This window comes from Triticum urartu, chromosome 1A (assembly GCF_056163025.1).
Source record: "Triticum urartu cultivar PI428250 chromosome 1A, HENAU_Tu73, whole genome shotgun sequence".
Classification (NCBI taxonomy): domain Eukaryota; kingdom Viridiplantae; phylum Streptophyta; class Magnoliopsida; order Poales; family Poaceae; genus Triticum; species Triticum urartu.
This window is the reverse complement of record NC_141873.1, coordinates 558,313,439-558,329,482: the sequence shown is the minus strand read 5'-3', so window position 1 is coordinate 558,329,482 and position 16,044 is coordinate 558,313,439. Positions and strand designations below refer to the sequence as shown.

The 16,044-nt window shown below is 47.9% G+C and overlaps 1 protein-coding gene across 1 annotated transcript; it reads left to right on the top strand.

The window, feature by feature from the left end:
* The first annotated feature begins 5,545 nt into the window (after window positions 1–5,545).
* On the top strand, window positions 5,546–6,875 carry LOC147992692 (ethylene-responsive transcription factor ERF091-like). The gene has a single exon (XM_087541068.1). It carries the CDS (start codon window positions 5,817–5,819, stop codon window positions 6,669–6,671), a length of 855 nt encoding a protein of 284 aa, XP_087397194.1. The 5' UTR covers window positions 5,546–5,816; the 3' UTR covers window positions 6,672–6,875.
* The last annotated feature ends 9,169 nt before the right edge of the window (window positions 6,876–16,044 follow it).

The following is a 16,044-nucleotide window of genomic DNA, read 5'->3' as shown; positions in this document are numbered from 1 at the left end:
GGGGGCTACTGATGGTGTCCTGGACTAGGGGGTACTCACCACGTCGTCTCCCGATCAGTTAGATTGGGTCGAGGACCCCATGGCCGCATACTCATGGGCTAGTTCGGACGACCCCTACCGCATACAAGGAAGACTCCACAAGACTTGGCACCCAAGACAAGGACTCTCCTAAACCCTAGGCTTCCGGTGTCTTATATAAACCGAGGCCAGGCTAGTCAATAGATAATCTCATATTCATCACTACAATCTCGTGGTAGATACATGTACTCTGTACTACACCCATATGAATACAATCAAAAGCAGCATGTAGGGTATTATCTCATCAAGAGAGCCCGAAGCTGGGTAAAACCCCGTGTCCATGTTACCATCGCTCCAAGACGCCTAGCTTAGGACCCCTACTACGAGATCCGCCGGTTTTGACACCGACACCAAGCTTGCCTTCCACGCAAAGGAGAGTCCCACCCGCACACGGGACGAAGTCTTCAATCTTGTATCTTCATAATCCAACAGTCCGGCCGAAGGATATAGTCCGGCTGTCCGAGGACCCCCATAATCCAGGACTCCCTCAGACGTGTCTATATTTCTCGAGATGTTGTCTTTGATGAGCAAATTTTTCCTTTTGCGTCCACAAAGGATATAAGTGTCTAGATATCTCCTCGGGACGTGTCTATATTTCTCGAGATGTTGTCTTTGATGAGCAAATTTTTCCTTTTGCTGGCCTCCATCCAAATGCCAGTTCACAACTCCGCAAAGAACTCATTCTTTTGCCATCTCATCTCCTACCATCACCTCGTTTTGTTCAAGGGGGAGTAGATCCTACTGGCCATATGTCAATGACTAATACCTTTGATCAGAACTCTGCTGAAAGTGTGCAGGAAACAGGGTAGGAAAATGATGAAGAAACAGGTGAAAACTCGTTTGATTTTATGCAACAAACAAACAGTGCAGCGGTGGCCACCGAAGATCAGGACGGGGCTCCCGAAGCTGATCGTGGCGGGCGAATCCCCTCAGGATCCATGGTCGCAGGCGGGCCAGGTGGGCCAATTGTTGCGCGGTTCTTCGGTCGGGCGACACCCGCAACGACATTGGGCGGGTCGGCATCGGGCGGGCCACCCGCACTCACCGCTGGCCCGTCCCTGCGGCTGAGGGCAGCCCACATGGCACCGGCGGCTTGGTGCATGCGGGCTCAGGCGCACTGTCGCCTGAGCTGTCTCTGGAGCCCAGCCAGGAACTGCCAGGTGGTAATTCTGCACGGGAGGAAGCGCTAGCCCACACCGGATCTCAACAGGAGTTTGACTCCGGATCTGCTGGGGCCGATTCTGGATCTTCTGCGGTGTCTTCTTCAACAAACAGGCTACAGCTACAAGTTGCACAACCAACTCTACCTCCTCGTGTGCGATCCCACACAAGGTCACAAAGTGGTGTTATTAAACGAAAATTTTATAAAGATGGTTGTGTTCGTTGGGGTTCTTTTTGTGCCACATGTGAACCGATAAATTTGGAGGAAGCACTCGGTGACTCAAAATGGAAGAAGGCAATGGATGAGGAGTATGCATCTCTAATGGAAAACAGAACATGGCGCCTTGTTCCACCAGTCAAGGGCAGGAATGTGATTGACTGCAAATGGGTATATAAGGTAAAGGAAAATCTGATGGCACTGTTGATAGGTACAAGGCACGTCTGGTGGCCAAAGGTTTCAAATAGAGGTATGGGATTGATTATGAGGATACATTTAGTCCAGTAGTGAAAGCTGCTACTATCAGATTAATTCTCTCAGTTGCAATATCTAGAAACTGGTGCATGCGACAACTAGATGTAAAAAACGTATTTTTGCATGGTGTTTTGAAGAAACAGTTTTTATGTGGCAACCTCCTGGGTATGAAAGTTCAGTCTCACCACAGCATGTCTACAAACTTGATAAGGCGCTGTATGGACTAAAATATGCACCTAGAGCTTGGTATTATCGTTTGTCTTCAAAGTTACAATCTCTTGGCTTTGTTGCTTCTAAAGGAGATACCTCTCTATTCTTTTATCATCATTATGGTATAACCATTTTTATGCTCATTTATGTTGATGATATAATTGTTACAAGCTCCTCATCTCAAGCAGTTGAAGCTCTTCTCAAAGATTTGCACTTCTTCCTTGGGATTGAGGTAAAAATGTTAAGAATGGAATTGTTCTGTCACAGGAAAAGTATGTGCAAGAAATACTTCAGTGGATGGGTATGAAAGGATGTAAGCCCTCATCTACACCTTTATCCACCTCTGAAAAATTGTCTCTTTATGATGGGGAGTTGCTTGCAGCCGAGGACTCCACCAGGTACATGAGAATTGTAGGAGCATTACAGTACCTAGCATTGACTCGACCAGATATTTCATATTCAGTTAATAAAGTCTGTCAGTTCTTGCATGCTCCCACTAGTGTTCATTGAACTGCAGTAAAGAGGATACTTAGATATCTTCAAGGAACAAAGAGTCTTGGACTTAAACTTGTCAAGTCAGACTCAATGCTTGTACGCGCTTTTTCAGATGCAGACTAGGTAGGCTGTCTTGATGATAGGAGATCAACAGGAGGCTTCACAGTGTTCCTTGGGAGTAACCCGATCTCTTGGACTGCACACAAGCAGGCTACAGTGTCGAGATCAAGCACAGAGCCTAAGTACAAGGCTCTAGCTAATGCCACTGCTGAAGTCATTTGGGTTCAGAATTTGTTGACAGAATTGAGTGTTCCTCATCCAAAGGCAGCATCACTTTGGTGTGATAATCTTGGTGCTACATATCTATCTGCTAACCCTATTTTTCATGCCAGGACAAAGCATATAGAGATAGACTATCACTTTGTTCGAGAAAGGATGGCTGACTAATTGTTGAATGTCAGATTTGTACCTACTGGTGATCAAGTTGCGGATGGGTTTACTAAACCCCTCTCTCTAAGGCAGTTGCAAGCATTTAGGCACAATCTCCACTTACAGTTGTGATTGAGGAGGAGTGTTAAACATTGTATATGTTTAGATATGTATAGGAGATGTGTGCGTGTGTTTGAGCTGTTGTAATCTTGTTAGGCTGAAGAGATAAACCCCAGGTCGTTAGTTGACTTGGAGATCAATCCTTCTCCTAACTAACTTGTAAATCTCCTGGCTATTCTGCCCATATAACACGCATGCGTCCCTGCATAATGCATACGCTTAAGCCTCGCTATTTTCACACAAACAATCACTGAATAAAGTCCAAATGAGCTCGGCCCGGGAGGGGGAAGCTGGTCATCCCACAGTGATCCTACGTGATGTCCTCCAGCCAAGCGTAGCCCTAAAAACTTCACCATCGATCATCTCAATCCTTTTTACGCTCCACCTCATTACTTCTTGTCTTCCTGAATTTATTTGCAAGATAAGCCAAACGTGAAGCATTTTAATAATCAGATTAATAGGAACACAAGGACCAGCAACCTTGCTGTTATGAAAAATAGCACCATTTCTCAATTTCCAAATTGTCCAAGAAATACCAGGGATACCAAGAACTGCCATGTTTCTTTCTTTTTTATTAAAGTTTGCCAGGCACACATTAAACATTTCATGCCCATTGTCAGGTATATTCTGCAAATCAAAATCACATTTCACTATGTTCCAAAGCATTTTAGCAACAGAGCGCCCAAAAAACAACGGGTTGATACTCTCATTTCGCCCACAAAGGGTAGTTTTTATCTCTAGCGCATCCCCTTCTAAGCAGGTTGCCTTTAGTGACTATGCTATTTTGAAGCACCAACAAGAGGAACACTTTAATTCTGGGAGGCATCTTAATTTTCTACATTCTCAATTGGATATCTATAATATGATTTAACAGTATACATGCCATTTTTAGTCAAAGACCACTTAACATTATAACATGTGGGTATACATGTTCATATGTGTTACATCGATTTTGCATAGTTTTGTATAGGCTTTGTTACCACCGTGGTGGACCTCTTTCTTTTGAAAGCACTAGATGATACCCCACCCCCCGCGCGCGCGGTTGCAACGAGACTTTTGATGTTCTACATACATTTTTAAAGAAAAGCAAAAAACAGATAAACAGAAATGTACTGAGAACAGAAATTAAAGATGGTGTTGGATGAGTGTTTTTCTCTTGTTTCCTCTCGTAACCCTAGGCGTCGAGAGCAAACTCTCCCCTCCAAACTTTATCAACGAGCCCGTGGATTCGCCTCGCGTTCATCGATGAAGACTTCCTGTCTGTCATTGTCAAGGTCAAGCCATGACAATAGCGCGTCAGCGGCTCGTTCTGGTGGCAGTAGTGGTCGTTCAGTGGTCTCGAAATCTCAATATAATTTTTATTATGTTCGAGATGCTTTGTATTTCCGGTGAACTTTAATAATAGATTTGATCATTTTCGCAAAAAATAGAACACAAATTACAGATCCGGTGGGATATTGATATTTACATTTCAATCCAGAGCTTGAGGTACACTGTTTCTTCCACTTTCCTTTCTTTTTTGCGGGCAAAGTACACTGTTTCCAGCTTTCAGTGAAGTAAATCCGACTCGAAATGATCAAGCATAGCAAAAATTGATTAATCTAGGTAGCTTCTAGCTCAACCAGAGATAACACAGAAGTAAGCAATGCAATGCAACTTGCATCCATGCGTACGTGTCCCTGGAGAACAACCGCAAGAAGAAGAATAAATGTTCAGGTTGAGTGATCTTGTAAGGGTATTTAACTTGTCAAACAAGGATTGAAGGATTAACTATAAGATTTGTAGCAACTAATCGTCGAGCGCGTTCAAAGATAAGAGTAAGACCAACGTTGAGAGATATGTCGATGTGAACGCAATGATGGGAGCAAGTGGTATATGCATGTATGACTTGCATTGCATATTTGCATGGCTTCTGAAGCAAATCAATCAAGCAACTGGATTTTTCTAGAATAGTCAAGCAACTGGATTCCATTCAAGGAAGAAAACCAGAGCTCTTCGGTGTTGATGTCTTGATGACCCAATCATTAGCAGGCTTGCCTTGGCCATCAAGGGAATCAGGTACTTAACTAATCATGGTCCAGGGATGTTTCAGCTTATTGTTTTGGAGAATCGATGGGGATGTTGTATGGGAATACTAATAGTTTAGTCGTAACTACAATACAGGCACTGCTTATCAGAGAACACTAAAATATCAGCAGTCAGTCAAATTCTCTTCATAGTTCAGATAACCAAGGAGCAGCAGCGGATCGAGTTCAGTTGTGGCTAAACTACACCAAATTGCATCAAATTTCATAAAACTGGAAGTCCGCAACTCTATACGACCAACAGGTACAAGTATAGAATATTTGTTTTCTTGGCAATAGAAATAGCAAAAAATAAATACTAATTTTAAGCTACTACGTACGTAGAAGTCTAGAACAAATGCCGCAGTAAGCTGACCCATGCATCACATTGTACATTATCCATGCGATTAGTCAACTCTACTGGACAAAGAAAGCATATCCCGTGGGCAAAGCCGGCTGTCGCAAGATACCATGCACATGCATGCACACGTACGAACACCCCTGAATTCCTGCAGAGATCTTGCGCGGCGGCGCGGCGGTTGAATTTCTGCATTGCAACCCAGCTAAGCTATGGCTTCCTTCTCGTCAATTTCTCGACTTTGCTTCGCACTTCAGCCACGCTCTGACTTGCAGCGCCGGGAATCGCCAACTGCCAGGCCGTGTCAACCGTGACACCACGAGTTCACCCGGCCGATCGTTTCAGACGTATATAAAGTTATAAACCCTGCGCAGCGTTATCACAGGGAGAATTAATTCAGAGATTGTTATCCGGCAACGGAGGGCTAGCCATGGCGATCGGAGCGCCGCGCGACACAAGCAACATCCTGGAGAACGTGTGGGCGACCATCATGACCGAGACGCCGTCGGGGTGCACGCCGATGCCCGCGTCGTCGACATCTTTCGTGGATCAGGCCGGAGCCGAGATCCTGCAGCGGCTGCCGAGCCTGGGGAGGTGGATCTCCATGGGCGCCGACGAGTGGGACGAGCTCCTCAGCGTGGCGGAGGCGGCCACACCACCAGTTGCTGAGCAGCCGCCGCTCGCGGCGGCCTCGCCTCGAGGAGGAGAAGGACAGCAGAGCGCTGCCGCTGGAAGCAAGGCCGCGTCGCCCAAGAGCTACAGAGGAGTGCGGCGGCGGCCGTGGGGAAAATTCGCGGCGGAGATCCGGGACACGCGGCGGCGGGGCACGCGGGTGTGGCTGGGCACGTTCGCCACGGCGGACGAGGCCGCGCTCGCCTACGACGTGGCGGCGCTGCGCATGCGCGGCCCGCGCGCGCACCTCAACTTCCCGATCGAGAAAGTGCAGCGCCGCCTCGACCTGGAGCACGACAACGGTCAGTTCCTGGACGCCGCCGGCGCTGGCGAGGATTCCACGGGCCGCGCGCGCCGAAAGAGGAGAAGGAGGAGCAGTGCCACCGCCGCCGATCATGCAAGAACCGTCGACGCCGATTTCACGGCGGTGTACGGAAATGGATGCTCCGATCAGATGGTGTCATTCGCCAGCTCGAGGAGGGATCACGGGACGCCAACGGTGCAAGATCGGCGCGTCATGAGCGCTGACGTCGGAGGAGCTGTGAATCGAGTGATCGAGTTGGAGGATATTGGTGGCGAGTATTGGGACTACTTGTTCCCGCGTCTGCTATGATGGCGGTGATGATCAAGTAGTTAGTTAATTAGGTGTGGTTATATGTTAATTTGTGTATGGATGATAGGAGAAAGCAAAGCTAGCTGCAGTGATCTCCTGCTGATCTAATTTCAGTTCAAGTGATCTGTATGCACAAAGATATGATTGATTGTAAAGTAAGCACATGTATGTGCAATTAATTAGGTGCTATTTCTAGTGTGTTCATATATGTGTACTCATCTTTGGTTGACACCGAATTGATTTGCAACACACCGAATTTGCATAGTTCCTTCATAGAGGAAGGTGATCTAAAAGCTTGACAGCCATTGACCTTCCCTTGGTGACCAAATTCCGGGAACCGCCAACAATTGGGATCAGTTTTACACAGACGACATAATTTACACACTACATGAAAATCACACGTAGTTCTGTGATGCGACGTACGCCGAGTGTAAAACCACGGGTACTTGGCTTATAGGTGTGTAAGCCGAGTAGGAAATAAAGAACCCACAGCAAAAAAAAAAAAAAAAAAAAACACTAGCTCGGCTTACATGGCCGTAAGGCGGGACATGGAAAAAAAAGGATATCTGCTTATACAAAATGCTCACAATGGTAATGACCATAGTTGTGCCAATTTTGGATATGTTCTCATGGACTATTGTGATCATTTCCACATGCATATGCCTTGAACTCCATGCAAATTCATACTAAATAGGTCATTTTGTGAATGTTCTTTTTGCAAACTTGCTGTATTGCACATAAGATGGCTCAATGCAAAGGTATTTCAAATTTTGAGGTCTTTTTTTTTCAATTTCTTTGATTTTTTTAAATATGGTCAAACTTGCAATGTGGGCCATTCATACCAAATGGTTTGGAATTTAAACTTTGGTTGTCCCAAGTTCATGCACCACTCACCCTGACAGATGAGCCCGTAGGGGGTGTCCCACACGTCAGTAACTGAGCCCACCTACGACTGCGTTGCCGCTGACAAGGGGTATCCCACGCGCCAGTAACCGCGCCAGATAACGGTCAAAGACTTTGACCCGGCGGCAAACCCCCATTTGGGCTTTTGTAAGGGTGGGCCGCGCGGTAGAGGGGGAAAATGAGGACTGCAAATGAGCGTGGGCAAAATTGAGGAGGACTAAGCAATGATGGGCATGAAAATAGACATCCCTGTAATCAAAACCCCTTTAACATAAAATGGTTTGATAACAAGTGAATAATTCATAGACACTTCCCGACGTCTACTAATATTTTCAACTCTTTGACATTCATTACAGGAAAAGACAAATTTATGTGCATCTTTGAAGAGAGTAGGCCAATAAAAAACAGATTACAATACCTTGTGTGCAGTTCTGTCTTCAGTATGGTGCCCTCCATATCCATCAGAGTGGCACTTCCTCAAGATTTGTTCTTGCTCATGTTCAGGTACACAGCGTCTAATAACACCGTCTACTTCTTTAGATAAATGTGGGCCATCCCAAAAGTAATGTATTCAATCAAAGAAGAACCTTTTCTTTGTTGTTATGTGTAATTGAGCGGTATATATTTAGCAACAATGAAATTGACATAATTTTCATACCAGGGGTTATCACGAGAAGAGAAAGCATTTATAATAGCTAATTGCTCATTAGGAAAATTATCATTAACAGGTCTTGGGTGAAAATTATCATTAACAAATTATCTAGGACGGGATTATCAGCTCTCTCTCTATCAGCAATATGCAAATCAAACTCTGGTAATAAAAGAAGCCACCTAATCAACCTAGGTTTAGCATCTTTCTTATCCACGAGATATTTAATAGCAGCATGGTCAATGTGAATAGTAACTTTAGAACCAATAATACAGGGTCTGGACTTATCACAAGCAAACACAATTGCTAGAAACTTCTTTTTCAATAGTTCCATAATTTTTCACTAAGGCCCATGTAGGCCCATTAATTCCCCCGGGGGTTCCGGTAACACCTCGGTACTCCGGTAAAAATACCCGAATCACTTGGAACCATTCCGATGTCCGAATACTACCTTCCAATATAAGAATCTTTACCTCTCGACCATTTCGAGACTCCTTGTCATGTCCGTGCTCTCATCCGGGACTCAGAACAAACTTCGGTCACCAAAACACATAACTCATAATACAAATTGTCATCGAACGTTAAGCGCGCGGACCCTACGGGTTCGAGAACTATGTAGACATGACCGAGACACATCTCTGGTCACTAACCAATAGCGGAACCTAGATGCTCATATTGGTTCCTACATATTCTACGAAGATCTTTATCGGTTAAGCCGCAATAACAACATACGTTATTCCCTTTGTCATCGGTATGTTACTTGCCCGAGATTTGATCGTCGGTATTAAGGGAGTCCTGGATTAGGGGGTCTCCGGACAGCCGGACTATACCCTTTGGCCGGACTGTTGGACTATGAAGATACAAGATTAAAGACTTCGTCCCGTGTCCGGATGGGACTTTCCTTGGCGCGGAAGGCAAGCTTGGCAATACGGATATGTAGATCTCCTCCCTTGTAACCGACTCTGTGTAACCCTAGCCCCCTCCGGTGTCTATATAAACCAGAGGGTTTAGTCTGTTGGACAACATACAATAATACCATAGGCTAGCTTCTAGGGTTTAGCCTCTAGGATCTCGTGGTAGATCAACTCTTGTAATACTCATATCATCAAGATCAATCAAGCAGGACGTAGGGTATTACCTCCATCGAGAGGGCCCGAACCTGGGTAAACATCGTGTCCCCTGCCTCCTGTTACCATCCGCCTTAGACGCACAGTTTGGGACCCCTACCCGAGATCCGCCGGTTTTGACACCGACATTGGTGCTTTCATTGAGAGTTCCACTGTGCCGTCACCGTAAGGCTTGATGGCTCCTTCGATCATCGGTAACGATGCGGTCCAGGGTGAGGTTTTCCTCCCCGGACAGATATTCGTATTCGACGGCTTCGCACTGCGGGCCAATTCGCTTGGCTATCTGCAGCAGGTCGAGAGCTACACCCCTGGCCATCAGGTCAGGTTCGGAAACTTAAACTACACTGCCGACATCCGCGGAGACTTGATCTCCGACGGATTCAATCCCGTGTCAGGTGCGCCGCATAATCACGACGAGCATGACGTAACTCTGCCGCCGGACAGTGTTCGGGAGATCGCATCTGCAACAACTCCGGCCTTCAATCCGGAGCAAATTACGCCATCCGAGGCTGGAGGGATAGACCCCGCCATAGAGGCCGCACTCTCAGTCGCGATGGAGCCGGATACTGACTTCACCCCTTACGAGAGCCGCGTCGCCGGACCACTGGATTCGTCTCCGGCCACGGACTCCGAGCCGCCTGCATCTGTGCCTATCGAATCCGATTGGGCGCCGATCATGGGGTTCACCTCCGCGGATATCTTTCAGCACTCACCTTTCGGTGACGTGATAAATTCATTAAGGTCTCTCTCCTTGTCAGGAGATCCTTGGCCGAACTATGTCCGGCTAGATTGGGATGCGGACGACGAAGAAATTCGCTGCCCACGCACCACCCACTTAGTAGCCTCTGTCGACGATTTAACCGACATGCTCGATTTCGACTCCGCAGACATCGACGGCATGGACGACGATGCAGGAGAGGAACAGGAACTAGTGCCCACAGGGCACTGGACAACCACTTCATCACATGACATATACATGGTGGATACACCCAAAGAAAACGATGACGAGGAAAGGGAGGAGATAATGGAGAATGACCCCTCCAAGAAGCAAACAAAGCATCGGCGTAGGCGCCGCTCCAAATCCCGCCTCGGCAAAAACAGCGATAACAGCGCAAGAGAAAATAACACTCCAGTCGACTCCAGAGGAAATGACGACCACATTGCCCGGTGGCAGAGCACGATGAAGCTGCAAACAGCAAACATAGTACGGATCCGACGTCCGAACACGGCGACGCCGAGGATAAACCTCATCAAACCCCCTCTGGGGAGGAAAACAGCCCGGACGAAGATGCACACATCATCCCAGAAACGCACTTGGAGCAAGAGAACCTCCGTAGAAGGCTTATTGCCACAGCGAGGAGTCTGAAGAAGCAGAAGCAAAGGCTTAAGGCCGAACAGAATACGCTCAACAACAGGTGGAACAAAGTGCTCGACAATGAAGAAAAGTATGGTGGAGGTTACCACACAAAGAGCTATCCAAAGCGCAAGCTATTACTCAAATTCGACGATGAGGCCTTAGAGCTCACACAGCCGGAAAATAAAACGGCCAACCAGCCGGATCAAAGTCAACACACGATCTACGTGAGGGCTTGTGCCAAAAATCTAGTATGACCAGATCCATCTATGGATCTAGGAAGCGTGCTCTGGCACAAAATCAAAACCGAATGCTATAACTGTCCGAACGTCATGATACATCCAAATACAGGGGTGCCGCACACCCCCTATGTTTCACCGATGAGGTGCTGGACCACGAATTCCCAGAAGGATTCAAACCAGTGAACATAGAGGCGTACGACGGGACCACAGACCCTGGGGTCTGGATTGAGGACTTTATCCTCCATATCCATATGGCTCGCGGAGACGATCTCCATGCCATCAAATACTTTCCCCTCAAGCTTAAAGGACCAGCTCGGCACTGGCTGAAAAGCCTCCCCGAAAACTCAATTGGAAGTTGGGAGCAGCTCGAGGACGCTTTTTGGGCTAATTTTCAAGGGACCTATGTCCGACCTCCGGATGCAGACGATTTAAGTCATATAATTCAACAGCCCGGAGAGTCAGTCCGAAAGCTTTGGAACATGTTTCTCACTAAGAAGAACCAAATTGTCGACTGTCCGGACGCCGAAGCCTTAGCAGCTTTCAAACACAGTGTCCGAGACGAATGGCTCGCCAGACACCTCGGCCAAGAAAAACCAAGAACAATGGCAGCCCTGACAAGCCTCATGACCCGCTTTTGCGCGGGCGAAGATAGCTGGTTAGCCCGCAGTAGCACCAGCGACCCAAGCACATCCGAAGTCAGGGATGGTAATGGAAAACCACGACGCAATAAAAACAAGCGTCGAAATAAAGAAGATAGCCCAGATAATACAGCAGTAAACGCCGGATTCAGGGGCTCTTGACCAGGTCAGCGGAAAAAGCCTTTCAAAGGTAGCAGAGATGGACCGTCTGGCCTAAACAAGATTCTCGACAAATTATGTCAGATTCATGGCACCCCCGATAAACCTGCAAATCACACCCACAGAGAATGCTGGGTCTTCAAGCAGGCCGGTAAGCTAAACGCCGAACACAAGGGGGGGAGACACCAAGCGAAGACGAGGACGAACCTCGCCAGCAAAGCACTGGAGGACAGAAAAAATTCCCACCAGAGGTTAAAACAGTAAACATGATCCACGTGACGAAGAGGAGAAGCAAACATGCACTCCGAGATATACGCGCCATAGAGCCCGTCACCCCTAAGTTCAACCCCTGGTTGGCCAGCCCGATCACTTTTGATCGCGGGGATCACATGACAAGCATCCGGCATGAAGAATTGGCTGCCTTGGTGTTAGACACAATAATAAACGGATACCATCTCACACGAGTCCTTATGGACAGCGGCAGTGGTCTAAATCTGATATATCAGGACACAGTCCGCAAAATGGGGATATACCCGAAAAAAATAAGCCACAGTTATACTACCTTCAAGGGAGTAATACCAGGCCCAGAGGCCCGCTATACGTGATCTCTATTACTAGAGGTTGCATTCGGTTCTCCTGACAACTTCTGAAGCTAAAAGTTAACTTCCTACATCGCTCCATTCCAAAGTGGCTATCAAGCACTACTCGGAAGAGCGGCTTTCGCTCGTTTTAATGCAGTACCGCATTACGCTTCTCTCAAGCTTAAGATGCCCGGTCCACGTGGCACCATCACAGTTAGTGGAAATATTGAGCGTTCTCTATGCACGGAAGAATGTGCGGCGGCTTTAACAGCCGAGCACTAGACGGCCTCACGAACCAGAAAAAATTACAGGTCGTCAAGACCACGGACATGGTCAGACGAGTCCGGTGCATCACTACATAATACATGAGATTGGTTTGATGGTTAAACCCTCATAGACGGTACCAGGGGCTTCCCGCGTGTAATCAGGGCTAGTTCGGCTCAACTTGACTTATCTTGAATTTTAATGGTTTGTTGATAATAACCAATTTTCCGGCACGACAACTTTCACCTAAGTTCTTCTCTTTTATAGATGACAATCGTGCTACACCCGTCCAGGACACGGCACAATGGAGACACGGGCGTAGACGTGCAGCAGGGACCCACTCAAAAGGTTTCTTTTCAGATTAAGACCCTGCGTAAACCTTTTCTACTGTCTCTTGTTGTTCACATCCTCCGGATACTCAATACAACCGAGAAGGATGCTGACGTTATTGGCATGTGGCCACGTCAGGATATTGCACGTACCTGGACACTCGGGGTTTATTATTAAGGGCATTGTTCAGCCCGGCATATGTTATAAAGACCGAATACCTTAGGGAGTGTTCGGCGTCGCGAATTTGGCCTTATATGCATCAACTCCGAATCATGTCTTTGGTCAAATGTTGGGTTTGCCCGGCTCCCATGTTTTGGCACCTTACGTTCTGCTATATCGGCTAAGGTAGCACTGGGAGAACTACTGTGATTGTGCCCTGGTTCATCCGGATGAGCACCTCAGTAGAGAAAGCCGAAAACTAACTGTCATGATAAAGCGCGAGACTGGTCAACCACTCGATGACTTAGCGGAATCTTCGGGATTCCTCCGCATTAACGAAGGGCCGTTTCCCGGTCATGTACGTACGCGCCCCATGTTTGAACGAGTGCGGAAGTACCACGGGCTATATAGTAGTCCCACCATCAAACTCCTATGGCTAAGTGAAAGTGTTAAAGCTATATAGTCCGATTGCCTCGTTCGCTGCGCTACCACCTCCTTCATGGACCAAGACGTTCACTACTAGAAAAAGGGCTATAGATAGGATTGACACTAATGGCGCACCAGGAAAGTAGTGCGCCACTACTATATACTAATGGCGCACCTGTTGGTGATGCGCCATTAGTGTGGAAGACACTAATGGCGCACCGGACAAAAGGTGCGCCACTAGTGATAATTTTTTTTTCATTTTTACATACATACTAATGGCGCATCCGACCGAAGTGCGCCATTACTAGTTCTAACTAGTAATGGCGCACCGGACAAGGAGTGCGCCAGTACTAAATTTTTTTTATTCTTTTTTTGCAAAACAACTAATGGCGCACCGTGTCAAAGTGCGCCATTACTAGTTTAAACTAGTAATGGCGCACTACTACGCGGTGCGCCATTAGTATATATATATTTTTCACTACTACACGACTATCTCGGTTACGGTTATCTCGCGGGGCAGGTAGTCCACGGATTTTCTGGATGCGTAAGGTGCATGGATGACACAACGTATTGCCAGCTAGATAGAGATCCCGGGTCTTCGAAAACCGTGTTCATGGGACATCAACGTCCCCCTCGCCACCGACGATCAACCGCACCCTCCCCCGCTCCACCGCCGCCGACGATCAACTGCACCCTCCCCCGCTCCACCGGCCGCCGCCGCCGACCCCCGGCCCGCACCCTCCCCCACTCCACCGTCGCCGATGACCCACCGCACCCTCCACTCCACCTTTTTCATATTCATAAATATTTTCAAATAACAAATTTGAACATATTTAAAAAAATTATTACTGTTTTTATAAAAAAATATTACTGTTATGATTTAAACAAGTTTGAACATATTTAAACACAAATAAATATCAAACATCATTTTAAATGCACTACTACACGACTATCTCGGTTGAGGTTATCTCGCGGGGCAGGTAGTCCACGGATTTTCTGGATGCGTAAGGTGCATGGATGACACAACATATCGCCAGCTAGATAGAGATCCCGGGTCTTCGAAAACCGTGTTCATGGGACATCGACGTCCCCCTCGCCGCCGACGATCAACCGCACCCTCCCCGCTCCACCGCCGCCGACGATCAACCGCACCCTCCCCCGCTCCACCGGCCGCCGCCGCCGACCCCCGGCCTGCACCCTCCCCCACTCCACCATCGCCGATGACCCACCGCACCCTCCACTCCACCTTTTTCATATTCATAAATATTTTCAAATAACAAATTTGAACATATTTTTTTAAAAAATTATTACTGTTTTTATAAAAAATATTACTGTTATGATTTAAACAAGTTTGAACATATTTAAACACAAATTAATATCAAACAACATTTTAAATGCATAAAAATAAAAATTGGGGAGCCTGGGAATCAAACCCAGGACCTCCAGTGTGTGTGCTGCGTGCCGACCAGTCGGGCTAGTGGGCGGGTTCTGATGTAGATTGGGTTAGGTGGAATATAACATGAGGGCTCGAACTGTAATAAAAAAACATTCTAATGGCGCACCGCTGCTGGGTGCGCCATTAGTAAGCTTCCCCCCACTCCACCTATTCCCCTCCCTCCCTTCCTCCCCACTCGACCTAATTTGCCCCCTCCGCCCCAACCGTACGCCGCCGCCGCGCCTGCACGCTCCCTCCGTCCCCTCCGTCCCCAGCCGCCGCCGCCCCGACCCCCGCCCCCGCGCCCCCACGCCCCCACCACTGCAGCTCCCCCGCGCCGCCGCCCCCACGCCCCCACGCCCCCCACCACGACAGCTCCCCCGTGCCGCCGCCCCACGCCCCCACGCCCCCACCACTGTAGCTCCCCCGCGCCGCCGCCCCCGCGCCCCGAGCCGGAGGAGGAGGACCAGGAGGAGGACGAGGAGGAGGAGACGACGACCGCCAGCTCAGCCAGGCCACGCGACGCCGCCGTCCGCGCGCTGCTCTGCCCTACCTTAGCTCAGCCAGGCCGGCGCCGTGTACTCCCTCGACTGCAGGTGAGCCCCTCCCCTCCACTTCCTTCTTCTTCTTCTTCCTCTTGCCCTCAACCTCTTCTCTGAGTCTCGACCGCTGTGCAGGGCCCGTCCATCTCCGACGAGCTCACCACACCGCGCGAGCTCAACGACCGCTGTGCAGGGCACCACCACGCAGGTGACAGTTAGGTACAGTTACAGAAAATGGCTTGTAAATAGGGTTAGGGTTTGGGAGTGGAGACCATGGCCATGGCTTGTAAATTGTTGTTGATTCTCAAGTAAATTTTTCTGTTAGGTACAGTTACAGAAAAATTCACACGGAAAGGTTGTGTCATGCATCACAGGATTTGTAGGAGTTCTTGGAGCCACAAAAATAACTTTAGAACCCAGAGAGGCCTCAGACCAGCATCATAGGCAATAAGATCAGGCAACATCTGTTCTTATTAGTTTAATAGAAGAGAGAGGGATGGAAAAATAGACAAGAAAGCAGAATATAGCCAAGACAAGTAGCATCTGTTCTTAAGCAGAGTATAA